We start from the raw sequence: 25,127 nt of genomic DNA, 5'->3' as shown, positions 1-25,127 counted from the left end.
GTTTTTTTTAAGATTCCTCCAAAGGAAGCAAGTGACCACGTTGGTGCTATTGAACTTTGACCCAGTTGTGGAAACAAAATGTCGGCGCTCCAGGATCCGACCGCTCGGGATGACGCAGACGCTCCGGCTCCACCGACGGGCCGGGGCCGGCGATGCAGGAGGACTTGTGGCTTCATCGCTTTGTGTTGTGAGCACCTGACAAATCGTCATGTTCACCAGCCTGACAAATTACCCACAGTGCCTTTTTTCCAGGGGCTGATTTACATGGCTTGTGTGAGTCCTTGTGGTTTTCAGTAGAAGTAGCCTGGTCCGTCACACGATGCATTTATGAAACACACGAGTAAATGTAGGTGTCGTGACGTTTGGTTGAACTTAGTCACCGGTAGTTTTTTGTACTGCAAGTGAACCTGTCGTCTTGGAAACTTTCCTCGTTGCCTTCCGCCTCAGTGAACTTCTTCATTTGCACTTTACCCGGCTTCACTTTGCAGTAAGACAGTGGACGGATGTAACTAAGTACAGTTACTCAGATTCTGTACTTAGTTATACATTTTGAGGTACTTGAACTTGGCCCCAGTTTTCCATTTGGTGCCACTTTACGATTATTCTCCACTTTCTTCTGTTGTAGTTAGTTTAATAAATACGATTTTTACATTCACAACTCATTTTATTTAAAAGTAAAAGAAAAAACATCTCTCGGCATACTTTAGGTACATTTAAAAGTGCAACAGGAGTATTTTCATGTGTACTAATGCAAAGTGTCTGAGTACTTTGTCCACCACTGGTAGCAAACAGCAATATGACCACAGACCCTGGTGCTTGCTGATGATTGTGGATGTGATGTTTGCCAAACACAGATGAGATTCTCCCTTATAGAAACGTCATCATGCTGTAAAACCACCGAATGTCTTGAATGTAACGTTGTCGTGAGGTTAGAAGTCGCCGTCATATTGTGACGCTGGAAACAACCGGGGCTTAGACGCTGTTTCACATCAGAACCTCAGAGGTGAAACGGACCAACGTGTCTGAGCTGCTGATGTTTGTGTTTCAGGAAAAAAACACCAAAGCTATGATTCTGGACATGTAGCAGAGCGCCATCTAGTGGGGAACAAAGCACACATACATACAGACATTTACATTTTCTGTATTTCTTTTTAATCCATCAAACGACCAAATGTCTTTTTTAAATCAATCAAATGTGAGAACGAATCATCATTATCCCACCATGATATTCAAAATGGCAGAAACGACTTCATCCTCTTGTGTTTCAACATCTGTTCAAACTACACATCTGCGCTAACCTCTTTTTTCTTCTATACGCCACATTTGTGCAATAAAAACACTTGAAAAATACGTTTTTCTGGTTAATTTTCTCATCATTGTCGTTACATCAAATTTCACAGTACAGGTGAAATACACACGAGTGTAAAAGACAATACATGTTGGTGGTTTTCAAAAGGAAAATGAAAATCTAGCAGTATAAATACACAAGTCTAAAAAAAAAAAGGAGAAACCAACATAATGATTAAGTGCATTTGTAACGGGGATGAAAACTGAAACACGACTTCCACTAACACGTGTGTATGTCAGTATATTCTGCATACGACCTAAAGAAAAGAATGATTCTTTATCTATAACAGAAATACTAAAAAAGGACGTGGAATGTTTAGTAGAAATATCAGTCAGGTTATACTATAAACTTAATAATATGACAGGTTAATACGGAGAATGTCAGAGCATCTTCATCTTCTGTGAAAGAAAACAACACTTTTCATCCTGTAGCCTGACGCAGACACGTTACCGTCAAAACGACGGTGTCCGGCCTCCGGCCCAGCCAGAGGGGGGGGCGTGTCACGCTCAGCGAGCACAAAGAAACCCTGCGTGTCTCTGACGGGAAAGGACGGTGGGCTTGTTCCTACACGGTGCGAGACAAACAGGAGCTGATTCACCAAACCAGAGGTGAAACGTGAGGTTAGAGAGAAGGTGAGTCACAGGGAGACAGGACTACTGATTGGCTGCTTCACACGCGTCGATCCAGTCGCTGTAAACGTCCACGGGCTCGGACAGATCTGACGAGGGGGTTAAGGATCATTCAGGACGAACATTCAGGACGAACATTCAGGACGAACACCTGGACTCGCCTGTCTGTGCTGAGGGGAGGAGCTTTGAAAGGGGAGGTTATTGTGTCAAATGATTGAGAATTAATTTCATATCCTTTTAATAAGTTCCTTCTGTTATGAACTCTAACTCCCTGGATGTTTCTGATGTTTACTACAAGCCCCAACGTTTGCTGGTGATATATCTGAGAGAAGTGTTACTTCCTGATGAAGAATTCAGATGATTCTGTTGACTTTACAGATGCATATTGTCAGTAACCTTATGTATATTTATTTTCGTCATGTTACACATTGGTAATGATTTAATTTATCTTGTTTATCATCCAGAAAAAACCTCCATCAATCCCTCCAACCATCCACCTTTACAGTATGTAGCTGCACATACAAAACTGCATTTAAATAAGTGAAAATAATCCAAACTTCCTCATCCCACAATATAAAAGATCTGCAGTAAGTTTGTCCCCTCGACATTATTTAATTTCCCAAGAAGACAGGACCACAGATAAATGTCTCCTGCAGCTGGAAGTAACTGGAATCATCCAAACACTGAAGGATACAGGTGATCGGCGTCTGGAACTCCTCCAAGCAGACGCTGCACGATATAATCCCTGTGTTCCGGGTTCGTTCCCTGGAAAAGAGGTTTTCATGATGCATGTTTGTTTTTAAACTTTGTGTCGTGACGTTGCAGCCGAGATCAACTTACATCTTGACGTCGCAGGATTTCTCGTGGTTGCAGAACGGGCAGGTGAACTGGGTGTCCAGGTTGCCCGTCATCTTCTTCTTGGGAGGCGGCTTCCTCTTGGACTTCCTGCGCCCCATTTGCACGCCTGTGTCTACGCAGGAAAGAAACAACAACACACAGATCGTGTTTGTTTCGACTTGTCTTGTGTTTTCACTGCATTTGTCTTGTACCTCATCTTCTCCTGCACGTGTCTATTTCACACACATCTCCTGTGCCTCACCCTACATTCAGCTTTTTAAATTAATCTCCATCACCTTTCACTGCATTTCTCTTTTCCACAAATCTGACCTCCTGCATCTTTTATCCATGTTTATGTTGCTCCTCCTTTGCCCTGATTGGTTAAGCTCTGCTATTGTCAACACACCTGACTGGACTTTACCTTTACTGACCAACAGGAAGCTGCACAACTGACCCATGTGTCCATAAATCAATAAATCCAGGTTATTCCCTCTGACTAAACTCCTGGAAGCAGGTTGAGTGACACGTGGAGCTGTGATCTAACAGGAGGAATCACCTGAGTGGACAGTGTCTCCTCCTGTGAGGTTCAGACATCACCTCAGCTCCCAGGAGGAGAAACACACTCAGGAATAACAACAGCTACGTGCTAGCGAGCTAACGCTAACAGCTGCTAGCACCCGGACTCGAACCCGGTTCCAGTTCACGTGTAACACGTTGTGTTTCGTGTCGGTGGTTTTAATGAGCGACACTGACGTGAGGACGAGGTCTCACCTGCGGGATGGTGTTCAGAAGAAGAGGAGGAAGAGGAGGAGGAGGATGGTGATGAAGATGCTCTGTGGGTTCAACGGGCTCCGGATGCAGCGTCTCCGCAGAACCGCGTCTGATTGGTTCGTTGGAGAATTTGTCCGGGTGGTGATTGGCTCAGACGCCGAGACTGACAGCCCGCGCGTGTCCAATGGCTGCTCTCGTCTTCTAAGTTAACGCCCTCCTCCTCCTCCAGTGATGATACCAATGATGGACGGATGATGGAGAGAGAGAGATGGAGAGATGGAGAGATAGATAATTGCATGGAGAGATAAATAGATGGAGAAGTAATTGATAAAAAAAATATTTTTTAGATCATAGATATATAGATTATTGATCCAAAGGGAAACACTGAACTAGTTTGAATGCATAATATCTTTTTATATTTCATGTCTCTTTTAAACCTAATGTCTCTGAGTTCCTTGAAACGTACTATAAAATAAAATGTTATTATTATTATTGAAATATCTAGATTGATTATTGATCTCAAGGGAAACAGAGCTGCTTTAAATGTGTGATGATGTGTTTTTAATGTTTTTCTGTTAAACCTTATTTAATAAACTGCAATACTCGTTTTCAATCTGTATAATGCACTGTCTTATGTATAATCATACACTGTTTATAGTATGTTTACATTGTATATAATTCAATTCTTTTATATTTTCTTGTGTTTATATTGTGTTTACTTATTACTTTTACTGTAATTTCTACTTGTATTATCCCCTTTGCTGCTGTAACACATCAAACACCCACATATAGTCAGACTAATTAAAGGGTTTCTTATTTCATTCTACTCCATTCTAGATAATACACAGTTTATATAATGTTCGGTGTCTATAACGAATTCAGAAACCAACCAAAAGTTAGAAATGTGCTACTTTGCTACTGAAAAATAAATGTATATGAAAAGAACACTTTTTTGGCATCTGTAAATAAGTGAGACACACTGATAAGTTCTCATAGTTAGACAGCAACATGCTGAGAAGAGCACTGATGAAAAGTCTGAGCCACAACTCAAGGTTAAAGCGTGGTGAGGAAAATAAGTGTGCGTGTGTGTGTGTGTGTGTGTGTGTGTGTGTGTGTGTGTGTGTGTGTGTGTGTGTGTGTGTGTGTGTGTGAAACCTCCTCAAATAGAGATGATGTTGTTGCTGCAGCATGAACTTCTGCTGCTGAGGTTCAGGAGTCAGTGTTTCTCAGGTTGTTTCTGTCTGAGTAAGAAATGAACTGAACTGAGACACTTGATGTATAATGTCACTCTGTGTGTAGTTATCCAATAAAGTCGATGATAATATATAACAAAAAACGAAGCTTCGTCTGGTTGTTAGAATAAAAAGTCTTCAGTTAGAAACACACGTGATAAATGAGAGCATATCAAGTTATAAGTCACAAGAGCCTCATGGAGGAATGTCATTGGTCGACCTGCTCCACGGGGGCGGGGCTTGTTGATGCGGTAGAGGAAGTGACCCAGTGGTTGAACTTCGGTTCATTTCTAACGTTTTACAGTAAGTCTCAGTTAAGGGACACACAGGTGAGGAGACAGGTGAGGACACAGACAAGGACACAGGTGAGGACACACAGGTGAGGACACACCTTGATAGGTCAGCCAGTAAAATAGTCGAAATGTAAAAACATGCAGCTGTTACTGAACAACAGCTGTTTACAGTTGTTGTTCATGTTGTTGTTTCATATCCGTATTGAAACTTTGTAGCAGATCCATGTTGATACGTTGTTCCCTTCAGGGACACTCATATCTGTTATAATTGTCAGACATGAAACGTGTGGGTCTGTGTGCGTGTGCGTGTGTGTGTGTGTGTGTGGTGTGTGTGTGTGTGTGGGGTGTGTGTGTGTGTGTGTGTGTGTGTGTGGGTGTGTGTGTGTGTGTGTGTGGGTGTGTGTGTGTGTGTGTGTGTGTGTGTGTGTGGTGTGTGTGTGTGTGTGTGTGTGTGTGTGTGTGTGTGTGTGTGTGTGTGTGTGTGGGTGTGTGTGCTTTCTGCTGCTCCTTATCTCCTCCTGCTGCACTTTATCAGCTCAGCTTCAGGCTCCAGTGATACACAACAGCCTACTTATTTACCACTAATGTTGTTTGTGTGTTTCAGCTTAGACAACAACAACAACAACATAGTGTTGCACAGTGTATCGATACTAGAACTGTATCTGTAAACCCAGCCGTTAAAAACTTTACTATACCTCATTTTATTAGTATCGATACTCACATATATATATATATTATATGAAAAATATCATGCTTTTTAGCTGTGAATGACTTTTCTTTACAAATATGTACAAATATAATATGTACTTATACTGAAAATGCGAGAGAGAAAAGGGTGTCTCAGCTGGATGGATGCTTCTAATTTTCAAATATTATTCTGACACATAAGGAAGCAGAGAATGAATGTTGATAAACTGTGTATATTGTTTACCTAGTGACACCATGGCAACAGAGGGCGAGCCAAGCGACCTGATCAAAGTGCTGCACCTCCTCCTGCTCTCCTTCTCCTGGGGCATGCAGGTGTGGGTCACCTTCATCGCAGGTACGAAGACAACCACTCACTGAGCACGTTGTCATTTCATCATCCGGTTTCTGACCCGTCTCTTGATCTTGACGCTGCAGGTTTTACGTTGGTGCGGCAGGTAACGCTGCACACCTTCGGCCTGGTGCAGAGCAAACTGTTCCCTGTGTACTTCCACTTCCTGCTGGGGAGCAGCTTCCTCAGCCTGGCTGTGTACGCCGTGTACCACCCCAGAGAGCTGCTGGACTGGCACGACACTCTGCAGGTAGTACGCCACACCTATGATACGCACACACGGTGAATGTCAGACCTCTGTAGCTACTTTCAGACATGCGCCGAACTCTAGATGTTCTCCGGAGCGGCTGCAGGAGAGAACACAAATGTCCGAGTGAGAGGCTCCAGAGTTTCTCCCGCCAGCCTCCTACTAAAACTCTAGATATTGTCAGAACGATGTGAGAACACAGATACAAATATCTCCGGAGCCGTAGACATTGCACACACAGAAGTTGTCATCATTACGTTACCTTGCAGTTAACTTCTTCATCCTTTGTGGTCTCGCAGATGGTTCTGTTCTTTGTGGTGCCTATCACGGCGGGTCTGAACGCCCGCTGGTTCGGTCCGAAGGTCACAGAGAGCATGTTCCAGCTGAGGCAGGTGGAGACGGAGCACGGCCTGGGGAACCAGATCGGCCGGGGCAGCCTGAGAGCAGCGTACGCCAAACTCGAAGAGCAGGACCCCAAGTACAGAGCGTACAGGAGCACGTTCCGCCGCTACCACGGGTTGTCCGGCCTCTGCGCCCTGATAGGGTTCCTCTGCACCACAGTTAATTTGATCTACACAGCTCTGGAGTTATCCACCATTTAGAGGAAAAAGCAGATTTCAGCATGTGAAAATTATCTTTTTTCTGCAGTCATCAGAGTATTTTTCATATGATAAAGCAAACATGATGTGTGAGGAATCAGGAAGGAAAGTATTGTAAAGACAAAATGACAAAATGTGGCCCACAAATAAACTTGTAACATTTCTTTACCTTAATTATCTTGAATTGTGCACAACTGTCGAAACCCCAGCATTTGCCCCAAGTGACCTCATGAGTGAGGAGGCCTTTTTAATTACAATTTACTTCTGTTCGTCAGTATCTAATTAATCCTGTCTCATAAAATAGGATGTACTTCTGCATTCATATATAATTTTTCTTTTTAATGTTTGACTCTATGACTCGAGATCTAACTTCTAATCAACACCTCTCGTGCAGGATGGGGAGTGTTCTTGCATCCCCACCAGGGGGTGGTGTTTACACTCAGGAACTTTACTAACTTCATGTCACTTGTTAAATCCTGTGTTTCATGACGCTGCAGTGGAAATGTGTTTTTGTAAATTTGTCACTGTGATTGTGAGATTAAACACATGCTCTGTTTTATTCTGCACCCACTGATAATCTCCTTCCTGTTTGGTTTCCTGTTTGGTCTTTAATGCCCTGAAACCAAACCCTGGTTCCCTCGGACAGATCGGTCTGGACAGAACCACGACGATGAGCGAACCCAGACCCAGCAGACACTGTGCCTGGATTTGGAATAGGAACATTTTTTGATTTAATTACCAGTGATGCACCGGAGAATCAGCCTTGTATGCAGAGAGCAGTGTGTCTGCTGGCCGGCTGCAGGATGAGCGAGGCACAGCTTCAGTCTCTGCACTGATGGATCCTAATGGACTCGTCTCAATATAAAGTGCAGGGACTGAAAGAGAAGGGATGCAACTCATGCTGCCTCCTCAGCTGGGATGAGGTTGTAAAAATAATATCTGTATTTGAATATCACAAATAAAAAGACATAAAAAGTGACCCCCCCCCCATTACAATAATCAAAACTAGAGTTTTATTTCTAGACCTCAGTCTTCTGCCCAGAGTCTAGAAGAGTTACAAGGCCGAGGCCAGAGGATCTCAAAGTGCGAGCAGGGTTATTTGGGGATAAAAGATCTGCAACATGTCGCCTGCTGATATTGTCTCAGTGTCGTCAGAAGTTAGTTTGAGAGACCGACTCCACATTCTGTGACTTCCGGGGACTGTTTCCTCGCCTGTTGCAGTGGAGCCAGGAAACAAAGCTTGTTTAACCACAGAACAGGTTTATCCACCCATCTCCTCGCGGCAGGAGAAAGTGATTCCATATTAATTATTAAAATCCATTACACAGCTTGTAAAAAAAAATATCAAACATCTGCATGTGGCGACGAGTAAATCAGTCACCGACCAGGGAGAAAAGCTGCACGGGTTTTTAAAAGTTCCTCAAGAGGACAACACGAGGAAGTAAGGAGAGAAAAGGAAGTGTCTGGGATTTGGTAAGTTCCAGCTTCCTCCCTCGTTCCTGAGCCACACACACAAAGAACGAGCACGTCAGTGGAGCAGGGCCCAGTTGTTAGGAGCTGCAGGGATCGTGCAGAGCAGTGATATGACTTGTTACATTATTCATGAGGCTCCAGCAGCTTTACTCCATCACGTCTCACGTGGACCTAAGATGCGAGTGTCTGATCTCAGTGATGGATTCAGCGGGGAAACACCAGATCCTGACAGGAAGTGCAATCGATCAAAGAGACAGAGGCTGCTCGGATTGATTCATACAGTAACCACACACACACACACACTGATTCCACTGCTCCCTGTTTCACAAAATGTTACAAAAAATATGGGGAGAAGTTGTTAAACATCTCCAAAGTTTTCTGAGCACATGAAAATGTTTTATTATACAAATGTATAAAGATAAATTAGTGTTCACATCAGAATAGTTTTTTTTGTTTATTTATAATTTTTAATGAATGTGTTGATCCCTGTATTTTTATTTCCTCAATAAAATTCGGCTTTAAACTTAGAAATATTAATAGATTGACATCTATTGTGATATTTAACTAAATCAACTGATGTGAACTATTTTATCTTGATGTAAATTTTGGCCCAATCTTAAAAATAATATTGTAAAATGTGTGTATATCATTATTATTATAAATGACCTAACAGCTGGAGCACGCTTAAAGTATTTGTTGAAAAATGTGTGTTGTTTCCTCAGGGTGTGTGCGTCAGTGTGGTGCCCGCGCGCTCACGTGCACACGCAGCGCACAGTGCACGCCCCTTCTCCAGCCTCTGCAGTGTGAGGCACACACACACACACACATACACACATACACTAATACACACAGGAGAGATCCGGGAGCTGCTCCAGTCCAACACACACACACAAACACACGCACGACACACACACACACACACACGCCGGGGGAGGAAAAGGAAAAAGTGGGCACTAGTCGAGGGAGGAAGGAGCGTCGACTGCTGCTGGAGCTGCAGGTTGTTCACATTGTTCTGGATATTTCAGGATTGATCCGTTTCTGAAGACCTGAAGCATCGAGGAGGATCTGAAGACCTGAAGCATCGAGGAGGATCTGAAGACCTGAAGCATCGAGGAGGATCTGAAGACCTGAAGCATCGAGGAGGATCTGAAGACCTGAAGCATCGAGGAGGATCTGAAGAGTCTTTCAGGAGTCGAGCTGTTTCTGTTTCCTCCTCCAGAAGCTGAGTTGCTGTAAGTTTGAGCTTCGTCTGTTTTCTGCCTCTCACTTCTCACTTCACGTCTCTGGATCAACACGAGCTGCTGCTGCGGATGTTCCAGGTTCATCCTCCTCTCAGCTGGTGTTTGGTTTTATTCTCTCCACATTTCTGCGTTTTGTAAAGAACGTGATGTAAAACTCATGTCCAAGCAGGGGCGGATCTAGGATTTTAGCTGAACCTGGGGGGCCAGGGAGGTGCCACAATTTACAAAGTACAAATCTCTGACTCAGTAAGGCGCCCATGTCAGTCCTATAGTTTACTGTTGGCTCTTTCAGCTGTGAGCACATCATTGAATATGTTTGGGAAATCGTTGCTTCATCGAGTACTTTGTGTCTTTCAAAAAGCTTAGAAAAAGTAAAAGTTCTTAACAAGTTGTTGTATTTATTGTTCGTAAAGTTGCTGACGTCCCGTCTCCACCAACAGACGGCGCCGGTCGACAATGAAGGAAACATGACTCGCGGCGAGGTGACAGAGCGCCGCAGTTGTCAGCGCATGTGTGACGTCTAACGTGACGTTGGGGGGGGGGAGGAAATCAGAAACGCTAACTCCCTTAGTGGCGATTCACCTGCGTTAAAAAACAACAACCCGTGTTTACTCGCTAATTTGTTTAAACCCACTAACATCTGGCTCTTGTCTGCAATGGGAATAGAAACAATCGTTATTCACTCCTCAGCGAAATGACAGGTTTTAATCAGCAGTGATGGAAACGTGACATCCAGGAGAACATTGTAATTCATTAAAACAGCAAAGGAAAAAGAGTTTATTGCCTTTTTCTAGTGGGTTTAACCTGTAAATGTGGTATGACAACCCCCCGTTTCCAGGCTACCACTGGTTGTCAATGTTTGTGTCTCACCTCCTCCTCTAATGAGACAACAGATGTGGCAGCTGCCGGTGGATCAATAGAGGTTATCTGCCGCGGGTCAGGCCGCCTGCAGGATCCTGGCTTCAGTAAACAGTGGCAGCTGGGGGGCCGTCGTCAGGCCCATATTCACCTCAATGGCCCCTGTTTGTTTTACCGGAGATAATAATCCCGTGTGCCATAAAGGAGCTGCCAGTCTCAGCTCATCTTCCACTCGACATGGAGGACGTCCTGAGGTGACTCAGGCTGCTGATGAGGGACATCACGGTCACCACAGCTGCTCAGGGTGATGAAGACGTTCTCTCTTCTTCAGCACGTGAGGGAAATGGGTTCAATAAGTGCAGTCGGTTGTTGTTGTGTTGCTTTATATTTCACCTCAGTTTGTACTCAAGAGGGAACTTGACGCCACAGAGTTGAGCAACACAACAAACACGATGTAAATCTTCTCATTTACTTCATAAAAAGGGAAGATGACTGTTTAAGAAAAGTCTCGAGCCATTTTTCTTTGCCCTGAAACGTCCTGAGCTGCACAGTAAACATGACCAGCATGTGACTGGGTTTACCTCAGGATTAAAGGCTGATGAGTGAGAGAATAATATCATTTTACTGGGGGTGCGTCCTTTAAATACACACAAATGTACCAGGGAGACCCCGACACAGCACGGGCATCATGTGATTTCACTGGCAATGTCTCGAGAGATTAGAGAAGTTGTGTAACGGCCGGAGAACAGATTGTGTTAATAGTTTGTGAACCTACAGACTCAACAGTGACGTACAGTTCTATAAGAGAGAAGTGTCTTAAAGCAGCCGTTTCATTGCAACATCGACCGACACGTAGAAAACCTGTTTCATTCTATAGGGGAGTGAGAGATAAACGTTGAGTTATTGCCATCACAGACTTTTCATGACCCCATCACCTCCGTTAGGTCATTTTTAGACGTGAACTCCAGAGAATGTCTGCACACTCCGGTCCTGACTCTCTGTGGAGCTTCTCTGGAGCGTTTAGGTGAAGGTGGCGCAGAGGACGTAACGTAAGCTGTTTTCTCACGTTGGCTCTATACAGAGATTTTACTGGGAGAAGTCCAGAGAAAGTCTGGAGCCCCTGACTCACACAGCCCCTCTGGAGAAGGTCAGGAGATTATCTGAGGTTCACTGACATCTGAAAGCAGCCAAACGTGATTAGATGGAAAGGACTGAATGTCTTTTCGATTTATTCTTACAGAGAAAGACACAAATAACTAAATCCTCTGGTCAGTTGTGTCCATAAGTGAAGACTCTGAATCTACTTGATGGCCTTTGAAAAGTCTTTGTTAGGCTGAATCCACTGTTTTTTTGTTGGAAAATGGTGTTTTGACATGAAAACCATCTCTGTCCACATGAGAGATTTGGCTCCATTCTTCCCCCTCTCCTCTCCTCCTCTCCTCCCCTCTCCTCCTCCTCTCCTCCTCTCCTCCTCCTCTCCTCCTCTCCTATCCCCTCCTCTTGATATCTCTATCCTCCATCTGGCCAGTTAAAAGCTGAGTGAACTTACCGCTCTGGCCACTAATGGTTCTTTCTGGCAGCTGAGGCCAAGTCTCGTCTCCACGGAGATGAGATACTCCAGAAAGGGGCAGGGCTGAGCGGAGCTGTATCCCCCCCGAGGACAGTGGATCTAGACTGTGTGTGTTTGTGTGTGTGTGTGTGTGTTTGTGTGTGTGTGTGTGTGTGTGTGGTGTGTGTGTGCACGTTTAGACGTATAGACTTGGCGAGCTCGCTGCTCTCTACCATTCACCCTCCCTCCTCCCACTGTGTGGATGAGTGACACTAAAAGGCTTAATGACAGGTGATCTCATACCTGCCCCCAGGAGAGATTTCCCTGACACGACTGGTCCCAGTGAAGCAGATGGTGGAGCCTCCTTTTAATTTAACAGCCTCGTTAGCTGCTCTAAACTTTATGTCGTCGTTTTCACTTTAATAAAAAAACCTATTAAAAGTGTTGTGACAGGATTTCCAGCGATCACAGATCTATCTCTGACATTTCTTTGATTCAACGGCAGATACATCGGTTCCACACGTTGTGACTTGTGTAATATTCTTATCTGAGTTTGGCTGATTGAAGCTGAAATGATAAGTTAAGGAACAAAATCCTCCACAGTTATAAATTAATCATTATTTCTACAAATCCACAGGAAACAGAAAACGTCTGTTGAACCTCTCGGCTCTAACGTGTCCATCAGCTCGTTGTTTTGTTTTCCACCTACATAACCTGATTCTTTTGGTTCCTTCAGCAGCTTCAGAGCCATGAGACCAGAACAGAGTCTAAACCAGAGTAATCCCAGGTATGACTGATATTTAGATCTTGATTTTATTTCCTCTCTCTCTCCAGATGGCGTCGAATGAGTCGCGGATGCAGCTGCCGCCCGCTCAGAAGGACGCGGCCGACCAGAACTTCGACTACATGTTCAAGCTGCTGATCATCGGCAACAGCAGCGTGGGAAAAACCTCCTTCCTGTTCCGCTACGCTGACGACTCCTTCACGTCGGCCTTCGTCAGCACCGTGGGCATCGACTTCAAGGTCAAGACCGTCTTCCGCAACGACAAGAGGATCAAGCTCCAGATCTGGGTGAGTGGAGGAAAGGGTTTTGATCGGGGTTCCATCCTGGACAGGTCGCCGGCTCATCGCAGGACCAGCACACAGAAACAAACAGGCAGTCACACCCACACCTCACATCCCCCGCTACAAATCCTATTGATATTGTTAAGGCTGTTCAAACAGATGATTCATTTGAACCAACAACGTGCGAGTGACTGTGTGATCCACAAACGTCGGCTGAGGTGAATCAGCAGCAGCAGCAGAGCAGCACACACCAAAACACACACTCTCTCTCTCCTACCTCCGCCAACGTGTCTCTGATGGATGACATGTTGGTGGTGTAGTGGCTGTAAAATGTGTGTCGGCTGGACGTGTTTGTGCCGACCTCTCGACTCGACTGCTGATGGCGTCGTTGAATGACCAGGAGACGTGTTGTTTCCTCGGGTCAGGAAGCAGAGGAAGTTCCCTATCGCCATCTCACAGAGCCGTGATGACGACGGGCTGTGGAGCTGGTGGAGCTGGTGGAGCTGGTGGAGCTGGTGGAGCTGGTGGAGCTGGTGGAGCAGTGTGTTTACTGGGTGTGGGAGCAGAGGGGCATGTCTCGGTGTGCGTGGCGTTAATAATCAACCTGTAGAATTCACGTTCGCTCCCGTTAGACATTTGTCGGAGGTTCTTGTGGACGATCCTGTTCCAGCTGCTGTCGCCTCCCTTTGTGTTTCACTGGAGCAGACGAGCCTGATAAGACGCCACATGGCCCCGGCTCGGTGATTACACAGAACTCCGTGTGTTCTCACCGTGTTGTTTACCCACTGTTTACATCCCTGCTCTTGTGCCATGGAAATATCTTTTTTAATCTTTGTGCAAACACACACACACGCAGGTTTACACAGGGATCCTTATGTGGACTTTGCATTGACTTCCATTCATTGTGGACAACTTCAATAAAACCTTAACCATCACTCACATTTCTGACATGAGACATATCTCAGGACCGTGCACAGGAGATCTTTTAGTGATACGAGGCGACGCCTGTGTCCATGTGCTGAAAACAAAAACGTCACATCCTCAACACTCCAGAGGTTTCTGTGTTGTTGTGAATCTCCTGCTTTGTGTCGGCAGCTAATGTAAACACAGGTGACGCACGTTTAAAGATCATCGTCCCGGCGACGTCAGAGTCTGTGTCCGTGCACACGTCTGATTTAAACCATCATCATACATAAACACATGAGGGGGGGCAGCTCCTGTTTACTGGCCAGGTTGATTCCAGAGAATTCTCTATCTGGTTGAATGTCAAATATTTGATCCTCTCTGCCTGGATGAGATGAAGACGGACCTGGAATATTTCACACTTTGCTTAAACAAAAGCAGCCGAGACAGGAAGCAGATGCTGACTGTTGCATTGTGGGAGAATCAGATGATAAAGTGTGCAGCCCCCCACCCCACCCCCTGACTCTGTGTCTGTGCTGTAAAGTGAGACGGATCATTTAGGCCGATCACCCAGAGCGGTCCAGGCTGTAATGGAACATTCATAACCTTCAATGGCCTCTGGTTACCTGGACAACCCACTCCCCCCCCCTCCTTTTCCCTGAGAGGAAAACATCAGATAAACACACACACACACACACACACACACACACACACACACACACACACACACACACACACACACACCACACACACACACACACACGATGCAAATGAAGGACCCTGACTGCCTTGATCTTTGTGTTTCCAGCGTCCACCTCGACTGTGAAATCAAACACAGCCTCCGTTTAATTAGAAGATTGCTTCCGATAAACAGGTCCCTGGCTGAGGCTGCGGGTTCCAGCGCCGCAGCGTCCTCCGCCTGCGTCACGCTCGCACGTCTGTTATCTGCGTGATTCTCCTCGCCCGCCTGGTTATTGATGGAAGCCAGAGGTCCTGGCTGATGAGGAGCGATTGTGGCAGGAGCTCATATCTAAATGTCATCTGCTGGTGGATGGTGTTGACGGGAGCAAGTGGCAGTTTGGAGCCGAGGGCTGCGAAGGGACAGAAACACACGAAGGCTTCGCACAGTCCAGTCGCATCTTACACAACAAGTTCTGTCTGAGAGTCCGTCTGCATTCTGCAAGTTGTCTCTGCAGTAGACAGTGGCACTGGAGTCTAGTGTATTTAAACTTTGTGCAAATATGTGCTCAACGCCGACCATATCCACCTCAAGTGACAGTACAGTTAAATAAAGAGTCATGTGGATAAACAAATATTGAAGTAATGGATATGATCTGTAGGAAAGAAAACAGTTAATTTGTCAAAGAATTGTAGAGAACATGAATATACAGGAGAGACAAGAAAAGAAAAAGGGGACACAGAAAGTCTCACAGTACATTTGGACATTTTCTAGTGTCTCTAAGTTGTAGAGATTTGATATATTCTCTCAACTCAGTCTTGGTGTTATTTGCTATTTTGCTTTTATGGTTCACTGTTTGAAATGTCTCATCTTTAAAATGTGTGGTAACATTTTACTGTCAGATTTTACACTCATATAAAATCCTTCAATTTAAAAGATGACGGCTCAATATTGCACCAAGAGGCCACGGTTTGAACAATGTTGCCACCTTGTGGTTTAAAACTGTACATTGAACTAGAAAGGCCCAACATCCCTCTTATGAAGCCACGTTTAAATTCACCAGATCTGGATTTTAATCAGGATCTGCACCAAATTACACTTATGAAAATCAGTCCCCTGAACATGTTGAGCATTTTGAGCATTTTCATATCACATCCTTTCACATGTGTGCAGTAGGTTTTGCATAATCCTGCTAATTTACAGACGAACAAACAAATGGAGACAACAACATAACACAACAACTGCTCTGTGTGTGTGTGTGTGTCTGTGTGTGTGTGTAAATGCAGGACACAGCGGGCCAGGAGCGGTACCGCACCATCACCACAGCTTACTACAGAGGAGCCATGGGCTTCCTGCTCATGTATGACGTCTCCAACCAGGACTCCTTCAACGCGGTGCAGGATTGGTGAGTCGGTCGTGTTTCAACCGTTTCACATCAACACCAGGACCCAGGGGGAAGTCAACGCTCTTTTGTTTGGATTGCGCCATCGTGTGGCCGGTTATTTATTGCTCATTAGTTGATTCTTTAACCTATTTTTTCTTCCCACAATTTGTAATTTATGAATTTGACTTGAGCAAAACGTTAATTTCCACAGATCTCTCCCAACCTGCACCACATGTATGACATAACACATCAGGATGATTTGTAAATTAAAATGTTTAATTACTGAATATCTAGGATCGTATCTTATTTGTTGGTTCTAAGAATCAGCTTCACAGATCATGTTTTTACTGCTTTTTAATAATGGAGACCATACACCTGTGTGTCTGTATCTGTGTGTGTGTCTGTGTGTGTGTGTGTGTGTGTCTGTGACCTGCAGGGCGACACAGATCAAAACCTACTCTTGGGACAACGCCCAGGTGATTCTCGTGGGTAACAAGTGTGACCTGGAGGACAACAGGCTGGTTCCCACAGAGGACAGCCAGCGACTAGCAGAGGAGCTGGGTAAGAACCCCCCCCCCCCCACTGTTTCATCTGTGGTTATTTTCCACCTGTTAGCAGTGAATCTAACGACTGAACCACTTCTTCTCCGCTGCTGGACTTCAGGCTTCCAGTTCTTCGAGGCCAGCGCCAAGGACAACATCAACGTGAAGCAGGTGTTCGAGCGACTGGTGGACGTCATCTGCGAGAAGATGAACGAGAGCATGGACGGAGACGCCAGCCTCGTGTCCAACCACAGGAACCAGGGCCTCAAAGACTTGCCTTCAGAGAGCAGTGGGGGCTGTGCCTGCTAAACACACACGCACACACACACACACACACACACACACACACACACACACACACACACACACACACACACACACACACACACACACACACACACACACACTGATGCTCCTACATGAAGATCAACTCCTTCTCTGTGCCTCAACCATGGAACGTGCCGCACCTCTTCCTGTCTCTTCTCTCTGCTTTGCCCGCACATCGCAGCACAGACCAAAGGACAGTTGACTTTTAATCACACAATCAATCATCAGCACACACACACACACACACACACACACACACACTCTCAAATCCTACTTGAGTTGGAGCTATAGTGAAAGTAAACAATAACAACTTTGTTACGGTAACTAGAGTAAATGTAACTTGTAACTTCCAGCCCTGGAACGACTTGTCACTCTCTGGCTCTCTCGACGTCTTCGTCTTCTACGTGTTCGGCTCCACTTTCTCATCCTGAGATATTTGTTTTCTTTTTGTTTTTTGAGTCTATTGCATCATCACCCCCCCACACACACACACACACACACACACACACACACACACACTCGCTCTCTGTGAATCCTGCATCAACTCCTCCCAAGTTTCTGCAGACTTTACACGAGGCGACCCCGATGGAGAAAGTCCGCAGAAAGCAGCTGATGTCTCAACCTTAAGTTCTTAAAAAACATCTTTTACTTTTTAGGAAAAACACTTTTTCACCTTCTTGTCTGCACTTGTATTAAAAGTTAAACGTAAACGTGCTTATCTTATCTTAGCACAAAGGCTTCGTTCAGATAAACAATTGAGACATAACTTAAAGAGCCATGCTAACAGTTTACACCTGTCTCCAGTCTTTGTGCTAAGCTAAGCTAATCGACTGCTCACTATTCCTGTTGGACTCTTTGCAAGAAAGCGAATAATCCCCTAAATGTAGAATTACTTATTTTAAAAGAAATCAGATTCCAGTAAATGTCAAAGATACAATCGGGTTTCCTGCTCTGTAAAAAAAATCGTGACTCAAATGAAATTTAAGTACGTGAATTCATGTCGCCTCTTCCTCCGCTTGATAATTTGTGTGGTGTGAGATTCTGAGTAGTCATCTCATAGTCGATCATTTCAAAGATGCTAGATGGAGCTCACGGTGATAAAGGAGCTCGACAGGATGTCATCATGAACCTTATCGAAGCATTTTGAATCTCGGTATCGGGCACGTGCTGCTCTCTGCCTCCTTTTCTCACGCAGGGACACTGGCTCAGCCGCTGGGGGATTTTATTGGTGAACGTTTGCGTGAGGAAGTCGTTTAATACTGGAGACGCAGGAGGTATCGGTCGCGTGGGCTGATTGGCACGTTCTCGCCTTGTGCCACTTTGTCTTGCACACACACACACACACACAAACACACACACATAGTTCCCCTTGCTGCTGCACGGAAAAAACAGTTGACATGGCAAACACACAATGCTCAATCACTTGAGGATTCACAAGTTATTCCATTTTTATTATTGTCTTATTATATCCAATTACTGTAAAATCAATCTTTTCATTAAAGTGACCAATGTGCATTCCCCAGTTTTTCACATTTTGTTGAAACCTGTCTCCAGATTCATGCAAATTGAAATTTGAATTGCAACACAAATCAGGAAAGATGGGAAAAACCTACCAACCTGCACAACGTTTTAATTCTGACCCTTAATTCTCCTGTTTGGTGCCGTTTGACCATCGCTGGCCACGTTGCTGACCATTAACTGTCAGTTGGTATCAACCACAACCTCTCGCCGTGATAGCAGCCTCACGTTGCCATGCCAAAGCCCGTTGTCGCTCCGCACATCTGGGGGGCTGGGCCACAACTGGTGGTCAGCCCCCTCCCTGCTATTGTGTTAGCCTGTGGTCACGTGTCTGTCCCGTCTGTGTGTGCTGCGGAGGACTTTATAGATTTTACAGATCTCAGAACGCTGGTTCCATCGTCTCCTCTGCACCGAGGGGAGCTCCGGTGCAGAGGTCTCCACCGGCTGACACTACATTTGTTGCAGAAGCACTGTGCTGTTATGTGTTTCAATGGAATCAGAGGGTGAACAAGGTCTGGGACAGTTTCCCAACATGTTTGAAAACATATTGAATGTGCTGAAGTTGCACCACTGGGCTCATGTCTGGAATACGACTCTGCTGTTGTACAGACAGGTCTGTAGCATCAGAGCTGCTCACAGTGTGTTTCCTTTCCGTCTGTTTTGCTTCCTCCCTGAAGTTTATGGTATTTTCATGTGAGTGGTAGCTTTCTAAACGACGGGAGAGGAGATCTTTGATTCCTGTATCTGTGAGTTCTGAATGCGTTGGATGGAAGCCTTGTGAAAATAAACAAAATGAAATTGAACATGTTGAAATGTGTGTATGAAAATAAAGAGTATATTCATTACAAAAGGGAGAGGAACTGTTTTCAGAAGCTTCTTCTCTGTGGAGCGACTCTTTGTTGGTCCCACAGCCTCTGAAGTGTAATTTATGACCTGGAATCCAACCTCCTAACCCCAAAGCTTCAGGCCGGGGCATTTTTCAGCTTTTATCTGAAGAACCAGAGAAACCACACTCTGCCATTGTCCTCCACAACAATGCAGATTTCCTCATCCTCTTCTTCCTGTTACCACAGAGTGAAAGACCGATACCTCTCCTGCGCTGGGCCTCTGCTCAAACCCTCTGAAGATGTGTTTTTCACTTGCGTCTAAAGGGGGGTGAACATCACACAGCTGCTTCTGAGATGCCATTGTCCTCACGTGAATGCAGAACATCTTGTCTTTGCATCTCTTCACTGGGATCACAGCGTCTTCTTCTCCTTCGAGTGATGTAAAGAAGCCCTGAATTGGAGGGGATGGGCAGCTACACCCCCTCAGGCCACTTATCATGGGTGAAGAGACAGGGGTGTCTGCAGCTCTGATAATGCTGCTGAACGAAGAAAAACAAGTGGGTGCAGTGAGGAGATAAGAAACCGTTTAGGCCTGTGTCTAGGTGTGTGAAACTCTGCGGCCACCGATACTTCGACACATGCAGGGATTAAAATGGCCCGGAGCCAACGAGGAGCGGAGGAGTCATCATGCAGCGGTTCAGCTTCACAGACGTTTCCTTTAAAACAAATAAATAACATGTTTTTTACTTCCTCCGATCCATAAACGCCAAGACTTACGTGATCGATATTAACTTTCGTGCGCTTTTACGCACGGCACAGGTCCGTTTGGCTCACATTCCTCAGTCACTACAAGTAGTAAACATCAATGAGCACGTGATTCCCGCCCATCATCCGGACATTGAAAAGTTTTGCAAGCTGCCCCCCTCTGACTTTGGGAGAAAGTAAACAGCTCAGCTCGACGCGTCTTATCGCTCCACAACAGGCGCGTAACCGCGCTGCGCTATCCATGGTATCTCAACCAAAACAAGCCCCCGGCGAGAGCTGCGACAGACGCGTCTGTGGAAGTCATTCTTCAGTGATGCAGGCGGACAACAGAGGGACAAAGTGTTTATGTCCACAGAGAAGACAAAAGGATGACATGTGAGCACCTGAGCCGAGTGTTGGCACTTTGCGTTGTTCTCTGCGCAGTGCGAACAGCTTCCTTCTCCCAGGGCGCACGGGATTTCCACAAGAAAGGTACAGTAACAGTTCTATACAATAGATTAGAGTCGATTTTAGGTAAAAACAAGTGGATCTATTGTGTAAATTGTGATGAACCGTTTAAAAAAGAAAAAGAAACAGCTGTTTCCATCGTGTTGTCGGAGTTGGTGACTGTATTTCGTGTCATTAGAAAAGCTTCTGGTTGATCTGCCGGCTCTCATGGGCTCTTACAAATGTCGGTTCCCCCCCAACTGTGCCCCTCTTAGTGGCTATGATGCTGAAGGAAGAACCACTGAACCCCAAGTGCTTTACTGAGAGCAGGAACGACTTCACGTGTTTCTGGGAGGAAGATGAGGAAAGGGCCGGTTCTGTGGATCAGTACTCCTTCACGTACACGTACCAGTGAGTCACAACATTGTGGACAACAATATCCCACAGTTCTTACTCTATGTTTCTGTAACAAATAAAAAAAACACATCAGTCAAGATACAGAAGAACTAGATCCACCCAGAATAGTGTCAGGTTGGGTTTCTTAGTGATTTCTCAAATTTGAAGCCATAGTGTTTGTGTCTCTCCTGAACAGAAATGAAAAGAGCAACCGGTGCCCGTTGACAGCCGTCCCTGCAGCAGATGGGAAGCTGCTGTTCGTCTGCCACCTGAATCAAACCCAGATGTTTGTCCTCATGGACATTCAAGTTCACCGGGAGACGAAACGGATCCACAACCGCAGCCTCTGCATCGAGCTTGTCTGTAAGTTGGTTTTCTGGAGCCGCTGCCGACGTATTCCACAAAGTTACATTCAGAGAAAGTTTATTTAAAGCTGCTATGCTCAATATTTTCACATTGACAATAAATCACATGACTACTATAGCAGCTGCTTGTCTGACACACAACAGTTGAAGCAGCAGCCTACAGTGAAGACCTCCAGCTTGTTTCTGCTGCCTCGTGGGGCCACAAGTTGAGTCGTTGTAGATTTAAACAATGTTGTAATCAACACACACACGTGCCCAACATGTCTGAGATGAAGGAACACGTCTCTCTGCAGATCTCTTCGACCCTCCTGCTAACGTGACGGTGAACAACACGGGGAAACAGGGTCAGCTGAGGGTCACCTGGCTGCCTGTTCCCTTCAAGTACATGCCCGACGGCATGATGTACGAGGTCAGCTATACCCCAGCGGACAGCCACCCGGGGCAGGTAGGGTTCATCCAATCGCCTGGTACGTTAGAGGTTGAATCCTGGACTCCTTTGATAAGTTGAGGACTCTCTTGTAGGTCGAGGAGGCGAAAGCGAAGTCCGAGCTGATCCTGAGGAACCTGCAGCCGGGGACAAAGTACAAGGTGCGAGTCCGTGTGAAGCTGGATGAGCTCAGTTACAACGGCTATTGGAGTTCCTGGAGTGAACCGGTGTTCATAGAAACACTGCCGGGAGGTGAGAATTCATCTGTTCAAGCAAAACAAAGACGTGTCACACGTTCTCTGCTGTGGAGGTGACTTCACGTTGGTTTAGTTTGTTTTTCTCACTTTGTTCCGTGTTTTTTCCGTGTTTCATTCTGGGCCTCCTGCAGAATTTGACCCGCTCATCATGTCCCTGACTCTCATCATCTCCTTCATCCTCGTTGTGCTGTCGCTCACCGTCCTCCGGTCCCATCGCAGGTCGGTCACAGACGGACACATTCACATTTCAGATTTTCTCACCACTTGAACACATTGCTTCATCTGAGGATTGTGTTTTGTAGGTTTCTTACAAAGAAGATTTGGCCGACTATCCCAAGTCCTGAGAGCAAGTTCCAGGATCTGTTCACAGTTTACGGTGGAGACTTCCAGGTGAGAATGAGACTTCAGGCACATGAGAGGGGCGTTCCTCTGAGCTAAGTGCTAACGTGAGCATGCTGCATCGTCTCAGTGTCCTCTCAGTTTAACTTGATCCTCATGTTTGTGAACAGGAGTGGTTAGGCCACGCCAACGGAGGCTTGAGGTTGGCTCCAGCTTTCCTCTGCTCAGAGGAACGCCCCTCTTCTCTGGAGGTGTTGTCGGAGCTCAGTTTTTGCCCCTCGCCGCCGCTGCCACCCAAAGTCTCCAGAGCTCCAGCCGCAGACAGGAAGGAGGACGTGGACGTGAAATGGCCGGATGAGAGAGAGACATTAGAGAGGGGCAATCCTGCTCCGACAGACGGGTGGAGAGCAACGCCATGCGACCACTGGCTGATGGACCGCTTACGGGCCCTCCACCAGCAGCCGATGCCCTGCTCCCAGTCCTCTCTGCTGGAGTCTCAGGACACGTACGTCACTCTCAGTAACCACAACCACAGCGAGGGCGAGCACCTGGACGATATTCTAGAGGAGACCTTACCCCTCGAGGTGCTTTTTGCCTCCAGGAAGACTGCGCTGTGTGAATCCCACTCGGACCTGGGGTCAGTGCAGCAGAGCTCCGGCGGTCTTTCGTCCCAGTCCAGCTTCGAGTACCCAAACCACCCCTGGGCCCTGAAGGGCCTGGGGTACACCTACATGGCAGTGGCAGATTCCGGGGTCTCTATGGATTACAGCCCCATGAGCAAAGCGGACGATATTGGGAAAGTGGTTATCTACGCCAACGAGTATAATAACGAGATCCCCTCGCACAGGAGGCCGTTCCTGCCGCGGCATCACCGTGTGCTCGATGACGGCTGAACGCACAGAGACTAAAACCACGTGGCCTCACGACAACTGTTAAAAGGCGAATCCAGGATTCTGTCTCTGGCTGAAACACGGAGCGGACTCACAGCGCAGTGCCAGCTGAAGGACTCCATGTCCACTGGATGTACATTTCTGCTTCTGCCAAGTCATCCCCGATCTGTAGAGGACAACACCATTACATGGAAATGGCAGCTGTGGCTTCTGCAAGGAAATATTCATGTTTGAGATAAGTTTCGTATTATTTTTAAGCTTAAATAACCAAACAGCTTTTTACGAGTAGACGTATGGAAATGGAAATGGAAGCATTTTCTGCCCCTTCTCAGTTTTATTTTTATTTTTGTCAACAAATCCCATGAAAAGACAAAAATCAGCTGATCCTCATCCACAAAGTCGAACGTACATTAGCTCGTTCCTTTGTTCCACTCTCCTCCAATTTGATCTAAATAAGTATAAAATTTATATAATAATATATTTACACATGATAAATAATATATATAACAATTATATTTAATATTGGGTTAAATATAACTTAATATGAAACAGAAATTAGTATGAACATAAAAATACAATAAGTTTAAACTAGTTTTATTTATCATGTTTACCACCTTAGTTTAGCACATGAATTAGCTCATGTTTGGTTATTAGCTTTAAGCACAAATAGGTGCGATGTGGTGACGCTCGTCTAGAGGAGAACATGAATGAGGATTTAAATTAAAATCCATCCTGTGGTTCCTAAGAGTTAAGTTAAGTTTCAGTTCATAAAAACTTGGAAAATACAGAAAGACGAACTAGTTAGTTTTTCTTTATTCGTGAGATTTGTTGACAATAACTTTCAGCCTCAGATCTAAATCGCTTTCACTTGAACCCGGCAGCTACAAAGTCAGTGTCATTTCCAAACCTGATAAAACTGTATTTGTAAATAACATTATGTTTTGTTTTTATATTTTATCACAGTTGTATCAGAGAGTGATCAAAATCTTAAGTTGTTGTTATTCTCTATAAAAAAAATATTCCTGAGCAAATAAAATACAACTTCTACTGTAGGCTGTGCAGGAAAGTTTTAATATTCATTCTCAGGTAACTGCAGATGGTATTTAAACCTAATTTAAGTCAACACTGCCATCTAACGAGTAAAGCACACGTGACGTTTCTAAACATTCAGATTTAAAGTTTTTTAATCAAACTGAATAATTTCCGTGTTTCTTTTTTTATGCTTCTTTGCTTTTGTGGCTTTGGAGAATATTTTGTTGCTGAAATTGTAACTGCTCTTAAAGTATATGAATATATTTCTACACATTTCTGACTAATATGTTGTAAAAAAATAAAAAGCAGTGTGACTAACAACTGACTGACAACTAAAGATGTGAACCCACTTTCTTCCAAGTTGTTAAAGTCCTTGACAGCAGCAGTTCCTCCATCTTTCTTCGTTCTCGCACCTTGGACAGTTCTTCAGTTTATCACAGTGTCGACAGAGAAACAAACCGCTCACTCATAAAGTCAATTTAGAGTCTCCGGTTAATGCATATCTTTAGTTGAAATGCAGAAAATCAAGATTTATTAAATATGATAAAATAATTATCTTTTAATTTGCTTTACTATTTGAAATCTTACTAATATGCAACAGCCAGTATATTTTCACTCTCAAATGGAGAATAGTTCGTTTTTTTAAATTCATATTTTAATGGTTTTAAATTGAAATTTTAGAATCTTAAACCTTAATTTCCTAACTACCACTTCCTTCAATGTTTTCAATCCTCAAACATTTCAAATATTTTTCTCTCTCGGCCGTGACATTGTTTATTTTTCTAAATAAGTATTTTTCTTCTGTGTAAACTACTTCTACTGTGATATCACCCAGTTTAGTTCAGTGGTTCATTCTTGTTAATTCCTCTCAA

General features: G+C 44.9%; 4 protein-coding genes across 6 annotated transcripts; 3 read left to right on the top strand and 1 right to left on the bottom strand.

Annotated features, from left to right (window-relative positions):
* Positions 1–643: 643 nt before the first annotated feature.
* Positions 644–3,735, bottom strand: elof1 (elongation factor 1). The gene is made up of 4 exons (XM_035181536.2): positions 3,586–3,735; positions 2,818–2,947; positions 2,672–2,742; positions 644–2,066 (listed from the first exon to the last, which is right to left on the bottom strand). Exons 2-4 carry the CDS (start codon positions 2,931–2,933, stop codon positions 2,002–2,004), a joined length of 252 nt encoding a protein of 83 aa, XP_035037427.1. The 5' UTR covers positions 2,934–2,947; positions 3,586–3,735; the 3' UTR covers positions 644–2,001.
* Positions 3,736–5,059: 1,324 nt separating this feature from the next.
* tmem205 (transmembrane protein 205) lies at positions 5,060–7,558 on the top strand. 3 transcript variants are annotated; one of them, XM_035179632.2, is made up of 4 exons: positions 5,060–5,196; positions 6,046–6,152; positions 6,233–6,396; positions 6,693–7,558. In XM_035179632.2, exons 2-4 carry the CDS (start codon positions 6,053–6,055, stop codon positions 6,993–6,995), a joined length of 567 nt encoding a protein of 188 aa, XP_035035523.2. In that variant the 5' UTR covers positions 5,060–5,196; positions 6,046–6,052; the 3' UTR covers positions 6,996–7,558. The 3 variants fall into 3 exon arrangements, with proteins under 3 accessions (XP_035035523.2, XP_047199675.1, XP_047199676.1); XM_047343719.1 differs by having other exon boundaries at positions 5,072–5,208; positions 6,044–6,152; XM_047343720.1 differs by having other exon boundaries at positions 5,075–5,182.
* Positions 7,559–9,291: 1,733 nt separating this feature from the next.
* rab3db (RAB3D, member RAS oncogene family, b) lies at positions 9,292–19,385 on the top strand. The gene is made up of 5 exons (XM_035181478.2): positions 9,292–9,697; positions 12,948–13,184; positions 16,047–16,165; positions 16,581–16,705; positions 16,808–19,385. The coding sequence occupies exons 2-5, from the start codon at positions 12,948–12,950 to the stop codon at positions 16,993–16,995; spliced, it is 669 nt and encodes a 222-aa protein (XP_035037369.1). The 5' UTR covers positions 9,292–9,697; the 3' UTR covers positions 16,996–19,385.
* A 1,012-nt stretch (positions 19,386–20,397) lies between these two features.
* On the top strand, positions 20,398–24,592 carry epor (erythropoietin receptor). The gene is made up of 8 exons (XM_035180868.2): positions 20,398–20,594; positions 20,825–20,960; positions 21,142–21,308; positions 21,604–21,755; positions 21,833–21,989; positions 22,126–22,213; positions 22,297–22,384; positions 22,504–24,592. Exons 1-8 carry the CDS (start codon positions 20,492–20,494, stop codon positions 23,224–23,226), a joined length of 1,614 nt encoding a protein of 537 aa, XP_035036759.1. The 5' UTR covers positions 20,398–20,491; the 3' UTR covers positions 23,227–24,592.
* Positions 24,593–25,127: the final 535 nt, after the last annotated feature.

This window comes from Hippoglossus stenolepis, chromosome 16 (assembly GCF_022539355.2).
Source record: "Hippoglossus stenolepis isolate QCI-W04-F060 chromosome 16, HSTE1.2, whole genome shotgun sequence".
In the NCBI taxonomy this organism is placed as follows: Eukaryota; Metazoa; Chordata; class Actinopteri; order Pleuronectiformes; family Pleuronectidae; genus Hippoglossus; species Hippoglossus stenolepis.
The sequence above is the reverse complement of the archived record's forward strand: the minus strand, read 5'-3'. Positions and strand labels throughout refer to the sequence as shown.